The sequence below is a fragment of the Gopherus flavomarginatus genome, chromosome 9 (genome assembly GCF_025201925.1).
Source record: "Gopherus flavomarginatus isolate rGopFla2 chromosome 9, rGopFla2.mat.asm, whole genome shotgun sequence".
In the NCBI taxonomy this organism is placed as follows: Eukaryota; Metazoa; Chordata; order Testudines; family Testudinidae; genus Gopherus; species Gopherus flavomarginatus.
In genome coordinates, this window is record NC_066625.1 from 88,141,519 (window position 1) to 88,157,173 (window position 15,655).

Sequence of the window (15,655 nt, forward strand, 5' to 3'; positions counted from 1 at the left end):
GGAGGGGCGGGGTATCGCGGGGAGGGGGGGTGCCCAGGAGTTCCCGCCCGCGCCTGCGACATGAAATGTTCCTCCCCCGGCAGCGGGTGGTACAGTCCGGCCAGCGCGTCCCGTTGCTAGGACACGGTCACGTGCACCCTCATGCCCCCGGAGCGGTAGGCGGGAGCGGTGGCCGCGGGCGCCGATTAATCGGAAGCTGCCATGGCCGGTGTAGTCGGGACGGGAGAGGAAGTAGGAGCCATTTTGGTCCAGGTAGGTACAACTGACCGATTCCCCCCTCCCCCTCCCAGAGGTCTCGGGGGGCTCAGCTGCCCCCTTCCCATGAGCCTTTGTGCCTTTGCCCCTGGCCAAACTCCCGTGAGCCTCCGAGTGTCCGGCCAGTCCCCTCCCCCCGGTGCCTGGGGGGCCAGATGGGTCATAGCTGCGGGCAGCCCAGGCTCTGTGGTTGGTCCGCAGCGCTAAAGGGGAGGGCGGGTGACGCTGGGGCAGGCAGTGGGTACCCCGGGTGAGGAGCTACGGATGGTGCCGAGCCTGAGCTCGGGAGCTGCGTGGGTGGGCACCACAGCGTGAGGAAATGCGAGCCCCCGCTGATGGCTTCCCCAAACGGCAGGCGGATGGTGAGGGGAGGGCAGTGGTTCTCAAACTTCATCGCACCGTGACCCCATTCTGATAACAAAAATTACTACACACCCCCGGGGGGGGGGGCGGGGGGGACTGGGGACTGAAGCCTGAGCCTGCCAAGACCTGCTGTCCTGGGGACTGGGGGGCCTGTGACCTGAGCCCTGCCACCCGGGGCTGAAGCCCTCAAAGTAAGCATAAATTAGCAAGTAGCAAGCTGTTGTTTCTAATGGAAAGAAATCGGTCATAATAAACAAAACTTTATACAAGCTGTAAGTGGCAACACAGTTGCTCTATAATTTAGGTTGTAATATAGTTTAACGCATATCCTTAAGGGATCTCAAAGACTTTACAGACTGAGGATATGATCTGTTCAAATTGAAGTCATTTGAAAACTTCCACTCATTGCAGTGGAGGTAGACTATGCAGATGGGTGAAAGGAAATCGTTAAAGGGATCACCCCAGCTACCCACTGAGTTGATGGTAGCATTGAGAATGTTGTTGGTGAGGCATATTCAGTCAAACCTTGGCCCCACTGCAAGACTCTTTGATTGGACTCTGGACTGAAAGGTACAAGAGGTAGTTTACAATCTTATCCATGTCATCTTCCCCAAGCTGATCTCCTGTAATGGCCAGGCATGGGAAGGGGAGACAGCAGGGAATGTATTCACAGATGATGTGTTTATGAAAAGAAATACTGGCACAGTGGATGATGATTTGCTGGTAAACTGGCGGTAAGGACATGTGTTAAGAAACCAGTCTGGACAAAGGAGTCAAGGGAGGGATTCTGGTACCCCAGGGAATTCAAATTGTAATTACTTCACACAGCCACTTATACTCTAAACTCTGTGGCACAGGAATATGGGTAAAAAATATAACCTAAAATTTCAAATGGTCTCTGATGGGATGGGGTTGCCCGTGGCCTCAGGTTTAGGAACATTATCTGATCTGGCGCCGACTTAGAATTCGAAGACCTAAATCAGTAGGGGGATGGTACCCTGCCCATGTAGAGGAAATGAGTTGATTTCATAGGTCTTTTCCATTTCTGAGTACTTTGATCCAGTACAATTCCTCAAGAGTTATTTTTCTCTTTGTGGTGCTTATAATAATGTATATTATAAGGATAGAAAATAAAATGCACGTATCTGTGGTGGCTGCACTAGCTAGCATTCGGCTGCTAGGTGAAATTCAAGGGACTGGTTAACCAGGTTTCAGAGGAGGGGATGTGGGCCCTGCTATGAATAATGGGATGGAATGATGGGGGTCTATGGCCCTGTGGAGAATGAGGAAAATTGTTGTCCTTCAGACACGTAAAATATAAGAGGATATTTTTTCTTTTTCTCCTTCAAGATTAAGATTCTATTTCTGTGAGGTAGGCAGGGCGAAAGGACTGCACCTTAAGTCATGAATGTCACAGCAAGTTGGCTGGGGTATTTGCACACACAGGAGGGAATGTGGATGGTCTGGGGAAACTTAGTTATATAAATGCATGTTATAATGTGTAGGAATATATATAAATCATGTGTATGAATAACAATGTATGTATCATTGACATTTTGCTTTTATCTTATCTGTGTAATTGTTTGTCTTGTCTATTTAAATTTATAAGTTCAGGCAAAGACTGGCTCTTCCTAAATGTTAGGAAACTTCTTAGCATAATGGGACCTTGACTCTAGTTGGAATCATTTAGTGTTACCACAGTACGCATAATCATAATCAGTGACAAAGACCTATGTGATCTTGATGTAAGCTACTTCAATGACTGCCTCTGCCTTTCAGACCTTTTGCAGCACCTGCATGCCTCCAAAACTGTGCCAACAGTGATACTTGAATGGAATGGGGTCAGGGCCTCACTTGGTAGGAGGTCCTCACTGCTGAATCTCTCTCTCTCAGATGGCATTGTAAGATGTTGTCCAGGTTTTTGCACTAGCTGTCAGCTTCAGAAGTCCATGGCAAGATTTCTCTGTGTCTACTATAAAATTGCAGGACTGCAGGGGCTTACAAGGGTATTTGTATCATCTGTTCAGGACATGTTTTTGCTTTGAATTGAAACATGAAGGACACCACATGTTTTGGTAGTGCATGCGCATTATTTGTATAACAACATAATTTTGTAGGTTCAAGAAGACCTTCACCGCCTTAAGGACAAACTGACAAGCATCAACCTTGAACAACATGGAGAGGGTGTGGATGTTCATGTTCTTGAAACAGCCATTGAAAGAACTGAAATTGGGCTGAGAGTAAGTTGATCCACAGTTCAAACAGAACAGGAAGAACTTGCCAACAGTGAAGTATTTGTCAGTAATTCATTGTAAATTCATTCTAAATAGTTGCCTCTGTCTGTATTCTATTTCTGAATAGAAAGCAACAAAATGCACCAAGCATTGTATTTCAAAGCCATGATTGCACTTTTTGGATGGTCAAAGTCAACGAGCCTTGTGGCTTATGAAGTTATCCAAGATGTGCTATGATTACCCATAAATGTCCGACATGTCATTCCTTTTCAAGTAATTACAAGAACCAGACTGTTAAGTTAATTGATCCAAGTGTACACGCTGAGTGTCCCTAACTCCACTGTAATAATCTAAACTTAATTTTTTTTCTCTAACAGAAACATGCTGAGAATTATTTAAATACCATAAATAGAAGTGTGTTGACTATTCCCTATACTGATGAAAAAGAAGTATATTTAGAACAGCCCCCCAAATGGTAAGTAAAAATGGAAATGGTTTTGTTGTGGAAACTAATGCATTTAAATACTGTAAAAAGTTAACTTTCACATTCAGATGGGGCACCCAAAGAGTGGAATTTATATATTCCTACCAATGGAAGGAGACAGGAAAAAAACTTTTTAATGTCAGACTCCTCTAAAGGGAATGGAAGCAGCTGAGTATGTAAGCCATCAACTGAAACACTTAACCTGGATGAGGTTAATAGATAAGTGCTCTCTCCTAATTCCAGAATCACATGTCTGGAGAAATATCTTGCATTGTTAAAATTGTATTGATTCACGGATTGCTCTTCTGTATTACATAAAATGTTGAAAAAGAATATAAAAACAAAATACAGTTCCACATAGGTATATCAAGCTTTTCTGCTAACTCGTGTAACTACTATTTTTTCTGTTTACATGAATTTTAGTAAAACTACAGTAGCCAACCAGATGGAGGCAGTACAAGATTTATAGGTAAAACAAAAGTAAGTCTTGTAACTTTTATTATTTCTGTTTCTTTCTAAAGTAGGAAGCTTCCTATTGGTGCTGCTCAGAAGCAGTTTATTTTTCCACGGGTGCCTGTTAAGCCTCTGACTACCCAGCTGTGCGGCAGATCAGCACCACGTATTTCTCCAGGTTTGCAGGTCTGAAATAACTGATTGCTACTTTAACAAATAGTCTACAACATTTACTTTGGGTCTAAGGTCAAAAAGCTTACCAAGAATGCCTTGGGTCTGAGTCACTGAAATATATGAAATTACTTAGCAAATACTCCTGTAATTTACATTCTTTTAGCCCTCCTGTTCCAAACTCCACAGAGTCACTTTAGGCCAGCATGGCCATTTGGTGGCTCAGGGTTTTAGAAAATTCTCAGAAGAATGAGCACTCCTCAGAGATGGGAGGTCCTTTTTCTGTCTTCAGAGCAAGGTAAGATCTTGGCCATAGAGGACTTCAAAACCCTCAGGGAAGCCTTTAAAAAGAGGCTGTTCAAGGCCAAGAAAAAGCCTACTGCCTTTTTCCTTTTCACAGTGACATCAAAGAGATTGTTAGGGAATCCTGGAACAAGTTAGCTGCTTGTTCTGCTTTAAGGCTTCAATCCTATAAGCATGTGCTTAACTTTACTACTGTGAGTAGTCCCTTTGACATCAGTAGCACTAATGTTAAGCGTATGCGTAAGTGTTTGGAGGGTCGGGGCCTAAAATGGTGCCCTTTTTACTTAAGAGATGTCACAAGCCCTGGGGAACGGAAGTCTTCTATGCATATACATGGTGATTACCACTGGAGAAATGTCAGCTCTCCCATTGGAAATCTGACATTTGCCTGGGGGTTTTTTGCAAGCAGAAATTTTTGATTTTTTTTTCACCCCCAAAATTTATGGTTTGAAAAATTTTGATCAGAATTTTTGTTTTATTTTGTGTTATCAATTTTGATTGGTCTGTTTAGTCACATAGTGGTAATTTTAAAAGGTTATTCTGAAAAATTTTTTTAAAAATTCACTAACAAATTTGAAAAATACTTCATTCTGATAGAAATTTTATCTCTGAAATTTTCACAAATTTAAAAAAAGTTTTTTGATACACCCTAGTCAGCATTGGGACCACTGGCTGAATAGTATCCTTTGGGCTAACCCCTAGTTATCTGGTATAATCCACAGTTCTCAGACTATTTTGAATTAGTTTTTTAAATTAGAGAGACATCAAATGGGCTGAGAGCAGGCTGTTGGTAGGAGGAGCTCTGTTGGATGCCAGAACCCTAACAACAAGGTAGGGAACACGACTACTTGCAGGAATGAACCAAGGATCAGCAGCCCAGATTTCATACTGCTGGATCCCTCTGCAGAAAATCAATTTTTAAATTAAGACTAAAATTTTCCTAGTCACTGTAAATTGAGGAAATTTGATCTAGAAGTCTTAAAGGAACAAGGAATGTGGAACTCTGTGACCCCCTGTTTGAAGAGGGATTATGCAGATTACAACTGCACTTTAGTTCTCCTAGTTTCTTTCTGTTTTGAGGTGCAACCTTAGCATTACTTTTAATATGTCTCTGTGCACTAAAATCCCATCATTTACACTTTAAAAAGGAATGTAAACTTTACACTTCTCTGGGGTTCTGTTGAATAGAACACGCACAAGACCATGCAATATGAAATGGAAAAAAGTGCTGATGCAGAAAATGGTTTTTAGAATGTTTTGGAAACAAAATACACTTTCCTAGAAAATGTTCCAGCACTCTGCTGTGTAAAGACGCTTGTGTCATGAAAAATTATCAAAGGCCAACTAGTGTATAATCGAAGTATAATCCATGTTTTTTCAACTGTTACATGCACAGGTGAACTTAATTTAGAGCAGGACACACACCACGTCCTATCCTGACTTTCCCTTGGGGGGGTTGGAGCCCCATTGTCCTTTCATTTCTGATATCTGTGACATCTGCTTAAAAATGCATATCCACGGACACACAGGATAGCCCTAATTTCCCATTATGAAGTAAATGACAAACAGTGCTGTTTTGCCAGCTGTTCTACGTGCATGGCATGCTAACATTAAAGCTTTTATTATTAAATAGTTGTGAAATCCAGCTGGGAAATTACCACCTATAATTCCCCACTTTCTGTCTTTTAATCTAGGTAATCCCCAGTTGCAACTATAAACTGTTTTTCCACATCAAAAACAATGTAAGGTGAACAGTTATCAGTTGTTAAGGGTACTTAAGCATCTACAGGCTTAGTTTATTTAACCTGTTGGTTAGAGGAATCAAGTTTAAAACATATATTGTAGAGTCTGAAAGAAAAAAATAGTTCATATAGCATTATCTCTGTGGTTTGTGGTCAGTAGCAGACTGCATCATGGTAGATATGGAGCATAAATTGTGCTTGCAATAGTTAGCAGAAAACAAGATTACAATCAAATTAACACAGACTATATTTTCACATACAGATTGTTAGAATTCTTGCCATATGCCGAATAATCTGGCCACAGATGTGCTAGTATACTCTTGAAATTATTATTTACACACAGGTACAGTATTTCTGAATCATAGCAACAGCAGGATGAGATTGTGCTAGCCCAGATATATGGAAAATCAGGATGCACTGTAATTCTTGCTTGTTGTAATTGGGTTTGTTCTTCCAGGGAAGCCTGAGAGACTTGCACACACATCTCCCACTAGGATTAATTGGGGATGTCTCTTAAAGCCCCTGCACAGCAATGGTAGTGAAGACCTTAGTGTGTCTGTAGCTGGGTGATTCAGTTCAAACTTATTTAGAGAATCTGCTGGGTTCATAATACCTGAACTGATCCGTTCATTTTTCTTTTCAAAAACTGTTTTACTTGTGGCGCCCTAAAGACATAATGTGGGTTCCCTGTTCTCTCATTAGTATCAATGGGAGTTACAAAGGTAAAAGAAGAAAATAGACTCTATAGTGCTGTCAATTGTTAGGGATGAGAATTGGTTGAAAGTAGACGAATATACTTTTTTGTTTAAAAGACTAATATGATATAGTCAGTTTACAAGGTGGTGTTCACCTCTGGACAGTGGGCCATGTACCTCTCAAGTCCTCAAAAATATGTGGTGGACAGGATTTGTTGGCCTTCTATATGGGCTGAATTTCACCCAATATGAAGTCACACTTGTACTGAAGTAGAATGAGACTTGATTGTAACATACAAACTGTACCATTCTGTGGATAGTGAACCAGTGTGTAGAAGGGAGAAATACACAGAACCTCCAGTAATATGAAGTCCTTTAGCAGCTGATCCACCGCTTGATAACGTGGTAGACGCATCTACACTGCTCTGGGTTGTCCCTTTCCATTTGTCTATTAGTAGTGGGGCCTGTATGGTACTTCTCAGTTGTCCTGACCAGAGTCAGTGACACCAGGTGGGATGCCCTGTCTTTTCCCTCTTGGCTCCTTCCCTTGGCTCCTGTTGAGTCCCAGTTACCGTAGAGGCTCTCTTTGAGCATATTCCATTTTTCGGGGCAGTTTAAAAGTGACTATGGCACACATCACTCATGATTTTTCTTACTAAAACTGGAATAAGTCCTGTACAGTATGTTTGCAGGACTCACCACTAGATTATTTGCTTGTTGTATGTGTGTAACATGCCAGTTGCCCTGTCCATCACATCCCCTTCTTGTGCACTGTGATAACAGAAGCTGGAGATATAGATGATAGAAGTTACAGAGAAATAGACCTATTAGATCATCCAGTCTATCTCCCTGCAAAGATTGTTCCCTACAGTACATTTACATTTAGAAAGTAGCTTTTGTCAGCTTTCTTTCTTTCTTAAGCATTTCATTTCTCATTATCCTGAGTGGAATTTGGCTCTGGGAGATTTATCATTTTACTGTCAGCATGTGACTGGGGAGTTTACATTGTGAGTTGTCTCTTGTTTTTAATTGAGAAGATCTTCAGAAAGAACCATTGCATCTTTCTTTCCAACCCTTGTTTAATAGCACAAGCAGTTTGCATTTTGTATAGTGATGTGGTGTGGTAATAAAATAAATACTGTACCACAGAATCATTGTTGAGGCGAAAAATGAACTTTCTGCCTCTGTGCAACCATCTAGGTAAAAGAGTAATTGGTGTGGATAATAACTTTTTATTTTTGTAAACCAAAGTTTGACAGTATAAGAACATAAGAACGGCCGTACCGGGTCAGACCAAAGGTCCCTCTAGCCCAGTATCTGTCTACTGACAGTGGCCAATGCCAGGTGCCCCAGAGGGAGTGAAGCTGACAGACAATGATCAAGTGATCTCTCTCCTGCCATCCATCTCCATCCTCTGATGAACAGAGGCTAGGGACACCATTCTTTACCCTTCCTGGCTAATAGCCATTTATGGACTTAGCCACCATGAATTTATCCAGTTCCCTTTTAAACATTGTTATAGTCCCAGCCTTCACAACCTCCTCAGGTAAGGAGTTCCACAAGTTGACTGTGCGCTGTGTGAAGAACTTCCTTTTATTTGTTTTAAACCTGCTGCCTATTAATTTCATTTGGTGACCCCTAGTTCTTGTATTATGGGAATAAGTAAATAACTTTTCCTTATCCACTTTCTCCACATCACTCATGATTTTATATACCTCTATCATATCCCCTCTTAGTCTCCTCTTTTCCAAGCTGAAGAGGCCTAGCCTCTTTAATCTTTCCTCATATGGGACCCTCTCCAAACCGCTAATCATTTTAGTTGCCCTTTTCTGAACCTTTTCTAGTGCTAGATTATCTTTTTTAAGGTGAGGAGACCACATCTGTACACAGTATTCAAGATGTGGGCATACCATGGATTTATATAAGGGCAATATTATATTCTCAGTCTTATTCTCTATTTGATATGTTTGTTTGTAATTACTTTCAAAAGAAGAGGATATAAAGGTCAGATAAATTCAAACACGTTTAGTTCTTCAATAAAGAAAACAAATTGCAATCTTATTAATAGTTTCCAAGGTCATTTTGAAGGTATTGTAAAACATATACAAATTAATTTTGTTTTTCAAAAATTGACATCCCCTTAAACACCTTTTTAAAAACTTGATAGAAATATCAGTGATAATTTCCTGACTATAACTACATTATATATTTAGCTAGATATATTGAGGGTGTACTTTTCCATTCCTATATTTAGATAATGGGAGTTATGACCACAGAGAGCTGATGTAAATCCATGTATCTCTATTGACTTCATTGGTGATATCTCAGTTTAGGCCAGCTCAGAATGTTTCCCATTCATCAGTTGGTGAATAAACCCATATCTGTGTAAGGCAGTTGAGCAGTGTTACTTCAGTGGAACTATTGGGAGATATTACTTCTCTTGATGCAGATCCAGATGTTTTGTTCTGACTTTCAATGCAATTAAAACACATGCACTGTGGTAAAGGCAAATGTTTTCACAGTGATAATTTTATTCTGTGCAGTGCTGCTTCTATTTTTTACAGAAATTGTGTGCATTATATTAATTTTAAAATGAAATGATTAAGAAACTGTCTTTACATGTTTTCTGTCCTTTAGGATTGTCTTCCACACGAATTTTTATGAGCAAAACAGCTGGATCCATTCCACACAAATGAAACAGGACATTAAAAAAACTCTGTATTTTAATTCTTGGTACTATAATGATTATTTTCTCATTTGACTTACTAAATAACTGCTCTACCTGCATTGACCCAATAGGCCGTAGCTGATCCGTGGAAGCTATTCTGATCCATAAGATCAATGATCTCTGAATTTAAAAATCTCTGGCAAGCTTGTCCATGATGGATGAAACTATTACTGTAAAGTATATCAACAATGCACATTTAACCCTCTCCCATAATCAGAGCTTGTATTTGCCACATCCAGTTAATAGGAGTCTGATTCAGCAAAGTGCTTCAGGAGAGAATAAGCACACCCATCAAGGAGAAAATAGATCCTTATGGCCAGAAATCCTGGCTTGCTTTCTGTCCTGAACTGAATTTATTTGCTTACTCTCAAGTACCTATTCATTCAGGAATGATCCTGCACCCACTGAAATTAATAGGAAGACTCCTAGCGAGGGAGAAGAGAGTGGGGAGAATTGGACCAATTTTGAGTTTCAAGCTGTATTTTAACCCTTGCCTCTTTGCTTTCTATATGGTAATTTATTTCAGTATATTTTCTGTTCAGCTACAGAATTTCAAGTGTTGCTTATGCCTGTAACTGATCTTAGTATTAGATGTTTGCTGTGTCTCTTGCATACCTTTTACTAATTCCGAGTATAGATTTGTAGTGTAGAGATGTAGCTAGAATCCCTTATGGTGCTTGCAAACCTAGTTTGGAGTTTACCTTTGGTGACCCGGAGAGAAAAGTGTCTAATTTAACAGAGTAAGAGCATACTTTGCCTGTTTAGCCATAGTACATACAGAGTTCATTGGCTACATCTTTCACTTAGATGGTGACAAGTAAATCCCAGGCTGAATTTTTAGTCCCATCATCCTCACTGGAATTTTTAATTTTTTAAAATTAGGAATGTTTTCTTTTGGTGAAATAGAGTAGATGTCCATTTGCAGATTCAATGATAGAAACTACATGCAACCTACATCACTCAAATGGGTCAAATCTAATGTATCGTTTTCCTTCACTCCTGAAATTTAACTAATATATGATGTGTAGCTCTAGAATTTTCAGAACATGTTAAATAAGTAGATCCAACTGAGTTTGGTGGAATGATATTTGTGATATTGTCAAATAATCTAATCACAAATACATTTTTTCATTATTTGTTCAGTGGATTGTTGAATAACATTAATCAAATTATTTGAAATCTTCTCCCCATTTATTGATGAATAAATTCATCAGCAATTTTTTTCATTATTCAGTCACTTTTGTTATTAAACATTTTAGTTTATGTAGTAAATACATTTTGAGATTATGTATAGTATTCTTTTATGTCTTTGTTTCAGCACAAGCTTGCAATGAATGTGAAAATCATGTATAATCCAGGGGACACCAGTAATAGAGTTCTTTTAAAACAGAACTATGGAATCAGTTTGCCGCTAATTAATAAGAGAAAATCAGCTCCTGTAAGTAATTTGTTTGTTTGTTTTTATCAATATTGACCTTATTTTTAGTTTAGGCTTTCATAATGTAATATTTTGCATAAGTATAACTTACCCTTCTCTTTTCTTTTCTTTTTTAAATTTCGTAAGTATTACTAAGATCATTTTAACAGAGCAACAATGCTGTCAGATACAGTGGTACAGTAGCACTGTGTTTAAAGTAACAAGGCCTTGATACTGCAAAGACTTAAGCATGTGCTTATCTTTACACACTGTGAGTAGTCCAATTAAAGTCTGTGAGTACAGTCTGTGAGTACAGTTAAACATGCACACAATCCTTTGCAAGTTTGGGGCCGATGGGATTTTGGGCCTGCTCTAAATTGCACTGAAGGAAATGGAAAGACTGGTTTTAATAAACTTTGGATTAGTTCCTTTGTTGTTAAGGAACTGTGAAGGAATAAACTCCGTTTTCAAGATTCTGAGAGCATAATATAAACAAAGAGTTTAAAAAAATGATGAAAAATACACATACAGCCCTTAACATTTGTTGTTATATCCTTCATTGACATTTTTTCAGAAGTAACCCTAACAATAAAATACTCTCATTCCAGAGGTAAGTGTCAGTGAACTAATAAAAAGAGGCTCCCTTACTTGAACTAGGGAATCAGAGAATCTTAAACATCCATATCTTGATGAAGTCTAAAGTTTGCAATAAAGAGCGAAACCCAGAAATACAATGAACTGATCATATAGACTTATATGTTTTAGAAAAATGCTTTAGAACACTGTTTCACAAACTTGGGATGCCGCTTGTGTAGGGAAAGCCCCTGGCGGGCTGGACCGGTTTGTTTACCTGCCACATCCGCTGGTCCGGCCAATCGCAGCTGCCACTGGCCACGGTTCGCCGGTCCAGGCCAATGGGAGCCGCTTGAAGCAGCGGCCAGTAGGTCACCCGGCCCACGCCACTTCAAGCAGCTCCCATTGGCCTGGAGCAGCAAACCGCGGCCAGTGGGAGCTGCAATTGGCCAGACCTGCGGACGTGGCTGGTAAACAAACTGGGGCAGCCCGCCGGGGCTTTCCCTACACAAGCGGCATCCCAAGTTTGGGAAACACTGCTTTAGAGTAATATTATAGTTCTCTTCACATAAGGGGGTGGGGGGATTTGATAGTAATTTTGTTTGTTTGTTTGTTTTGGTCCCTGCTGCTGCCTGATTGTATACTTCCAATTCCAAATGAGGTTTGTGGTTGACTGGTCAGTTCGTAAATCTGGTGTTCATAACGCTGAGGTTCTACTGTAGTTATAATTCAGAGCTGTAAAATTATAGTTCTGCTGATGACCTTTCAAACATCAACAAATCAAATGCCTACTGTATTTCACAACTTCGTTACCGAGCAAGAAAAAAGATAGCAAGATCACACTTCATATATGAGACTTCTGTTGGCAAGAGTACATTACCTGTGGAGTGCAAAATGCCACCTCAGATACACTTAGTTATATAAATGACAGTACCTCGATACTATAATGGTAGTGTCTTTTTGAAATATTTAAAACAGAGTCTTTGGAATATTTTGGCAGACTAGAATTCTCTTCAATATTGTCTACCTCTCCTTATGTGAGACTGAGGTTTTCTAATATGGCCACTATTCTAAATAATCTTTCAGCTCCTCTACATACTGTTCCATTATGTTTGGACACCAAATACAAAACGTTCTAGAACAACATTCTCTATTCCATGCTCAGTTGGGCTATATTTGACAAGGTTCTTTCTTCAGGGGAAACATAGCTTTTCTCTTTTTCTCTCTTCCCCAATATATCATCAGCTGCCATGTCGTTGCCTCTGTTGAGGAAGAGAGGCTTGTGAAAACAGATGTATTGACTATACACAGAATCAACATTAGACTTTGAGCTCTGTTAAACAGGGCTCAAGATGACTATCTAGGCTTTTGTTTTCTCAGAGCATGGTTTCAAAGTAACTAATTCCTCCCATCTAATTTGTGTAACTCGAGCAACACAAGTTATCAAAATCATTCTTTCAGTTTTTGAAGTGTTCCGTTTATCCAAGATCGTTCTGTGGATGCTGATTTGCAAAGGCTCTGAGATTTCATTTTCAATAGGCTTGATTCAGCTCCTCTTGAGGAGAATGGAAAGATTCTTCAGTGCAAATTGTGTCAGACCTGAAGACTCTAGAGACAGGAAGAAAAATAAATAAAGTAAAACCACTTTGACCAGCTGGGTGCAAGCACGTCGCTACTTATCTAAGGCATCTGCCACACTTAAACCTGCCCTCTTATTGGATGAAAATGGACAGTTTGAAAAAAAGGGGCACAACTGTATGAGACTAAAATTTGATTCTCAGATTTCTGCAACTCCACCATTGTCCTTTTTAAATATATGAATAAGCATTAACATGGTATTCACCACCAATGTTGCTTTTATATTTAATATGCACAGACTTATTCCAAAGATCAATTACTCTCATAATTTCGATTCAGCAGTGTGGACCACAGGGAAGCACATGCCAAATAATCTAATCGAAAACACTATTTTACAATTTAATTTATGTAATAGAAGTATTATGCAGCAAGCCCTGTGCCATACACAGCATTCTAGGGTGTTTGGTTTTAAACAATATAAACAGCATCTGTGAATGGCACAGTTGTGGGCTGACACTTATAAAAAATGATTTTTGAACGCCGTTGCCCAGACTAAGAGGTGATTTGTCTAACCCTGTGATATAGAGTTGTCATGGTATAAAGCCCCACTCTGAACCTTAGCATCCAAAAGATGGGGTACCAGCATGAATTCCTCTAAGCTCAATCACCAGCTCAGTACTTGTAGCGCTGCCACCAACCAGGAATTCCAGTGCCTGGTACACTCTGGTCCCCCCAAAACCTTGCCCGGGGACCCCCAAGACCCAGACCCTCTGGATCTTACCACAAGGAAAGTAAACCCTTTCCCTCACCGTTGCCTCTCCCAGGCTTCCCCTCTGTGGGTTACCCTGGAAGATCGCTGTGATTCAAACTCCTTGAATCTTAAAACAGAGGAAAATCCACCTTCCCCCCTCCTTCTTTCTCCCCCTCCCAGACTCTCCCTGAGAGAGAAAGTAATCCTAACATAGAGAGAAATTAGCCTCTCTCTCCCCCTTCCCTCCTTTCTCCCCACCAATTCCCTGGTGAATCCAGACCCCATCCCCTGGGGTCTCACCAGAATAAAAAAACAATCAGGTTCTTAAACAAGAAAAGCTTTTAATTAAAGAAAGGAAAAAAAAGTAAAAATTATCTTTGTAAATTTAAGATGGAATATGTACAGGGTCTTTCAGCTATAGACACTGGGAACACCCTCCCAGCCTAAGTATACAAGTACAAATTAAAATCCTTTCAGCAAAATAGAAATTTGAACTCCTTCCAGCCAAATACACATTTGCAAATAAAGAAAACAAACATAAGCCTAACTCGCCTTATCTACCTAGTACTCACTATTCTGAACTTACAAGAGACTGTATCAAAGAGATTGGAGAGAAACCTGGTTGCACGTCTGGTCACTCAGAACCCAGAGAGAACAACAACCAAAACTAACAGCACACACAAAAACTTCCCTCCCTCAAGATTTGAAAGTATCCTGTCCCTGATTGGTCCTCTGCTCAGGTGACAGCCAGGCTCACTGAACTTGTTAACCCTTTACAGGCAAAAGAGATATGAAGTACTCCTGTTCTATTAACTCTTAACTATCCATTTATGACAAGAGTTAATTAGAAAAAAACATGGCTAATGGCATTTTAAAACCACTTTAAAACAGAGGAATATTATTCTGCTGTAGAGAGTCATGTGTTTTACCACTCTCACTGAAACATGTACTGATCAGTGAAAACTTTTAATGTTGACTTAAATTACAAATGTTAATATAAATTAGGGAAGCTATTTGATACATACTAACAATTGCTAAGAAACTGTATATAGCATATGGTTTTATATATAAAAATATGGCAGAGAGGTGGAATAACCAAACAGGTATTTTCCATCTTCAACTTCTATAATTCTTCAATAGCACTACTTAGCCAGTAGCCTTTTAAAAGGTTGGTTTTTTTTTCTTTCTTTCTTTCTTTTTTTTTAATCTCAGGAAGTACATTGTTTTATACATTTTTTAGGAGATGTTTCAGTTGCTATTGAAACCTAATGCCAGCAATTTGAAAGCATGAGGATTTTCCTGGATTTTTTTTCAAAATAGGCCTCAGAGGGTATTTGTCTGTACTGCAATAAAAGACTTGTGGCATGGCCATGGCTGGCCCGGGTTCAGCTGACTTGGGTATGCAAGGCTGTAACATTGCAGCGCAGGTGTTTTGGCTTGGGCTGATTCAAACCCTGCGAGCCCAAGTCAGCTGACCTAAACTCTGAGATTCTGTGCCATGGATTTCTTATCACAGTATAGCTGTACCCCTAGAGTGGGATTGTGGTTGCAATGATATCCATAAGTGTCAACTATAACAAAACAAGCTACAATTGCTGCTCCATAATTAAATTAAGATACATAATTGTGGAGCTGGGACTGAAGCCATGATCCTCTAGTTTTAAAAATAAAGATCTCTCTACTACTTTAGCTACAAAAAGACCTTGATTAGAAAAACCCTTATTCTCTCTAAGATGTAACCAGTCAATAGAGGGCAACATGCCTGTACACATATAGGGCTATTAACAAACTGGTTTTGAGGTAAAAGGAGACAAAAGATATTAGACAAATCAATTTCAAATCAGAATATAATTGTTTGTAGTGACCTGTAACTTAAAAACAGTTTGACAGATATTCTTCAAACTGTGG

At 39.7% G+C, this 15,655-nt stretch overlaps 1 protein-coding gene across 5 annotated transcripts in view; it reads left to right on the forward strand.

The window, feature by feature from the left end:
* Positions 1–59: 59 nt before the first annotated feature.
* The window catches only part of IQCH (IQ motif containing H), a 115,084-nt gene continuing 99,488 nt past the window's right edge, over positions 60–15,655 (forward strand). For 2 of the 5 annotated variants that reach the window (XM_050967538.1, XM_050967540.1), the window contains exons 1-5: positions 61–252; positions 2,736–2,858; positions 3,230–3,327; positions 3,858–3,975; positions 10,747–10,866. In XM_050967538.1, coding sequence (XP_050823495.1) covers positions 202–252; positions 2,736–2,858; positions 3,230–3,327; positions 3,858–3,975; positions 10,747–10,866 — 510 coding nt within the window. In that variant the 5' untranslated portion in view covers positions 61–201. Of the gene's footprint in view, positions 253–2,735; positions 2,859–3,229; positions 3,328–3,857; positions 3,976–9,881; positions 9,941–10,746; positions 10,867–15,655 lie in introns of those variants that run through there. The other 3 variants (XM_050967543.1, XM_050967539.1, XM_050967541.1) reach the window with 3 other exon arrangements.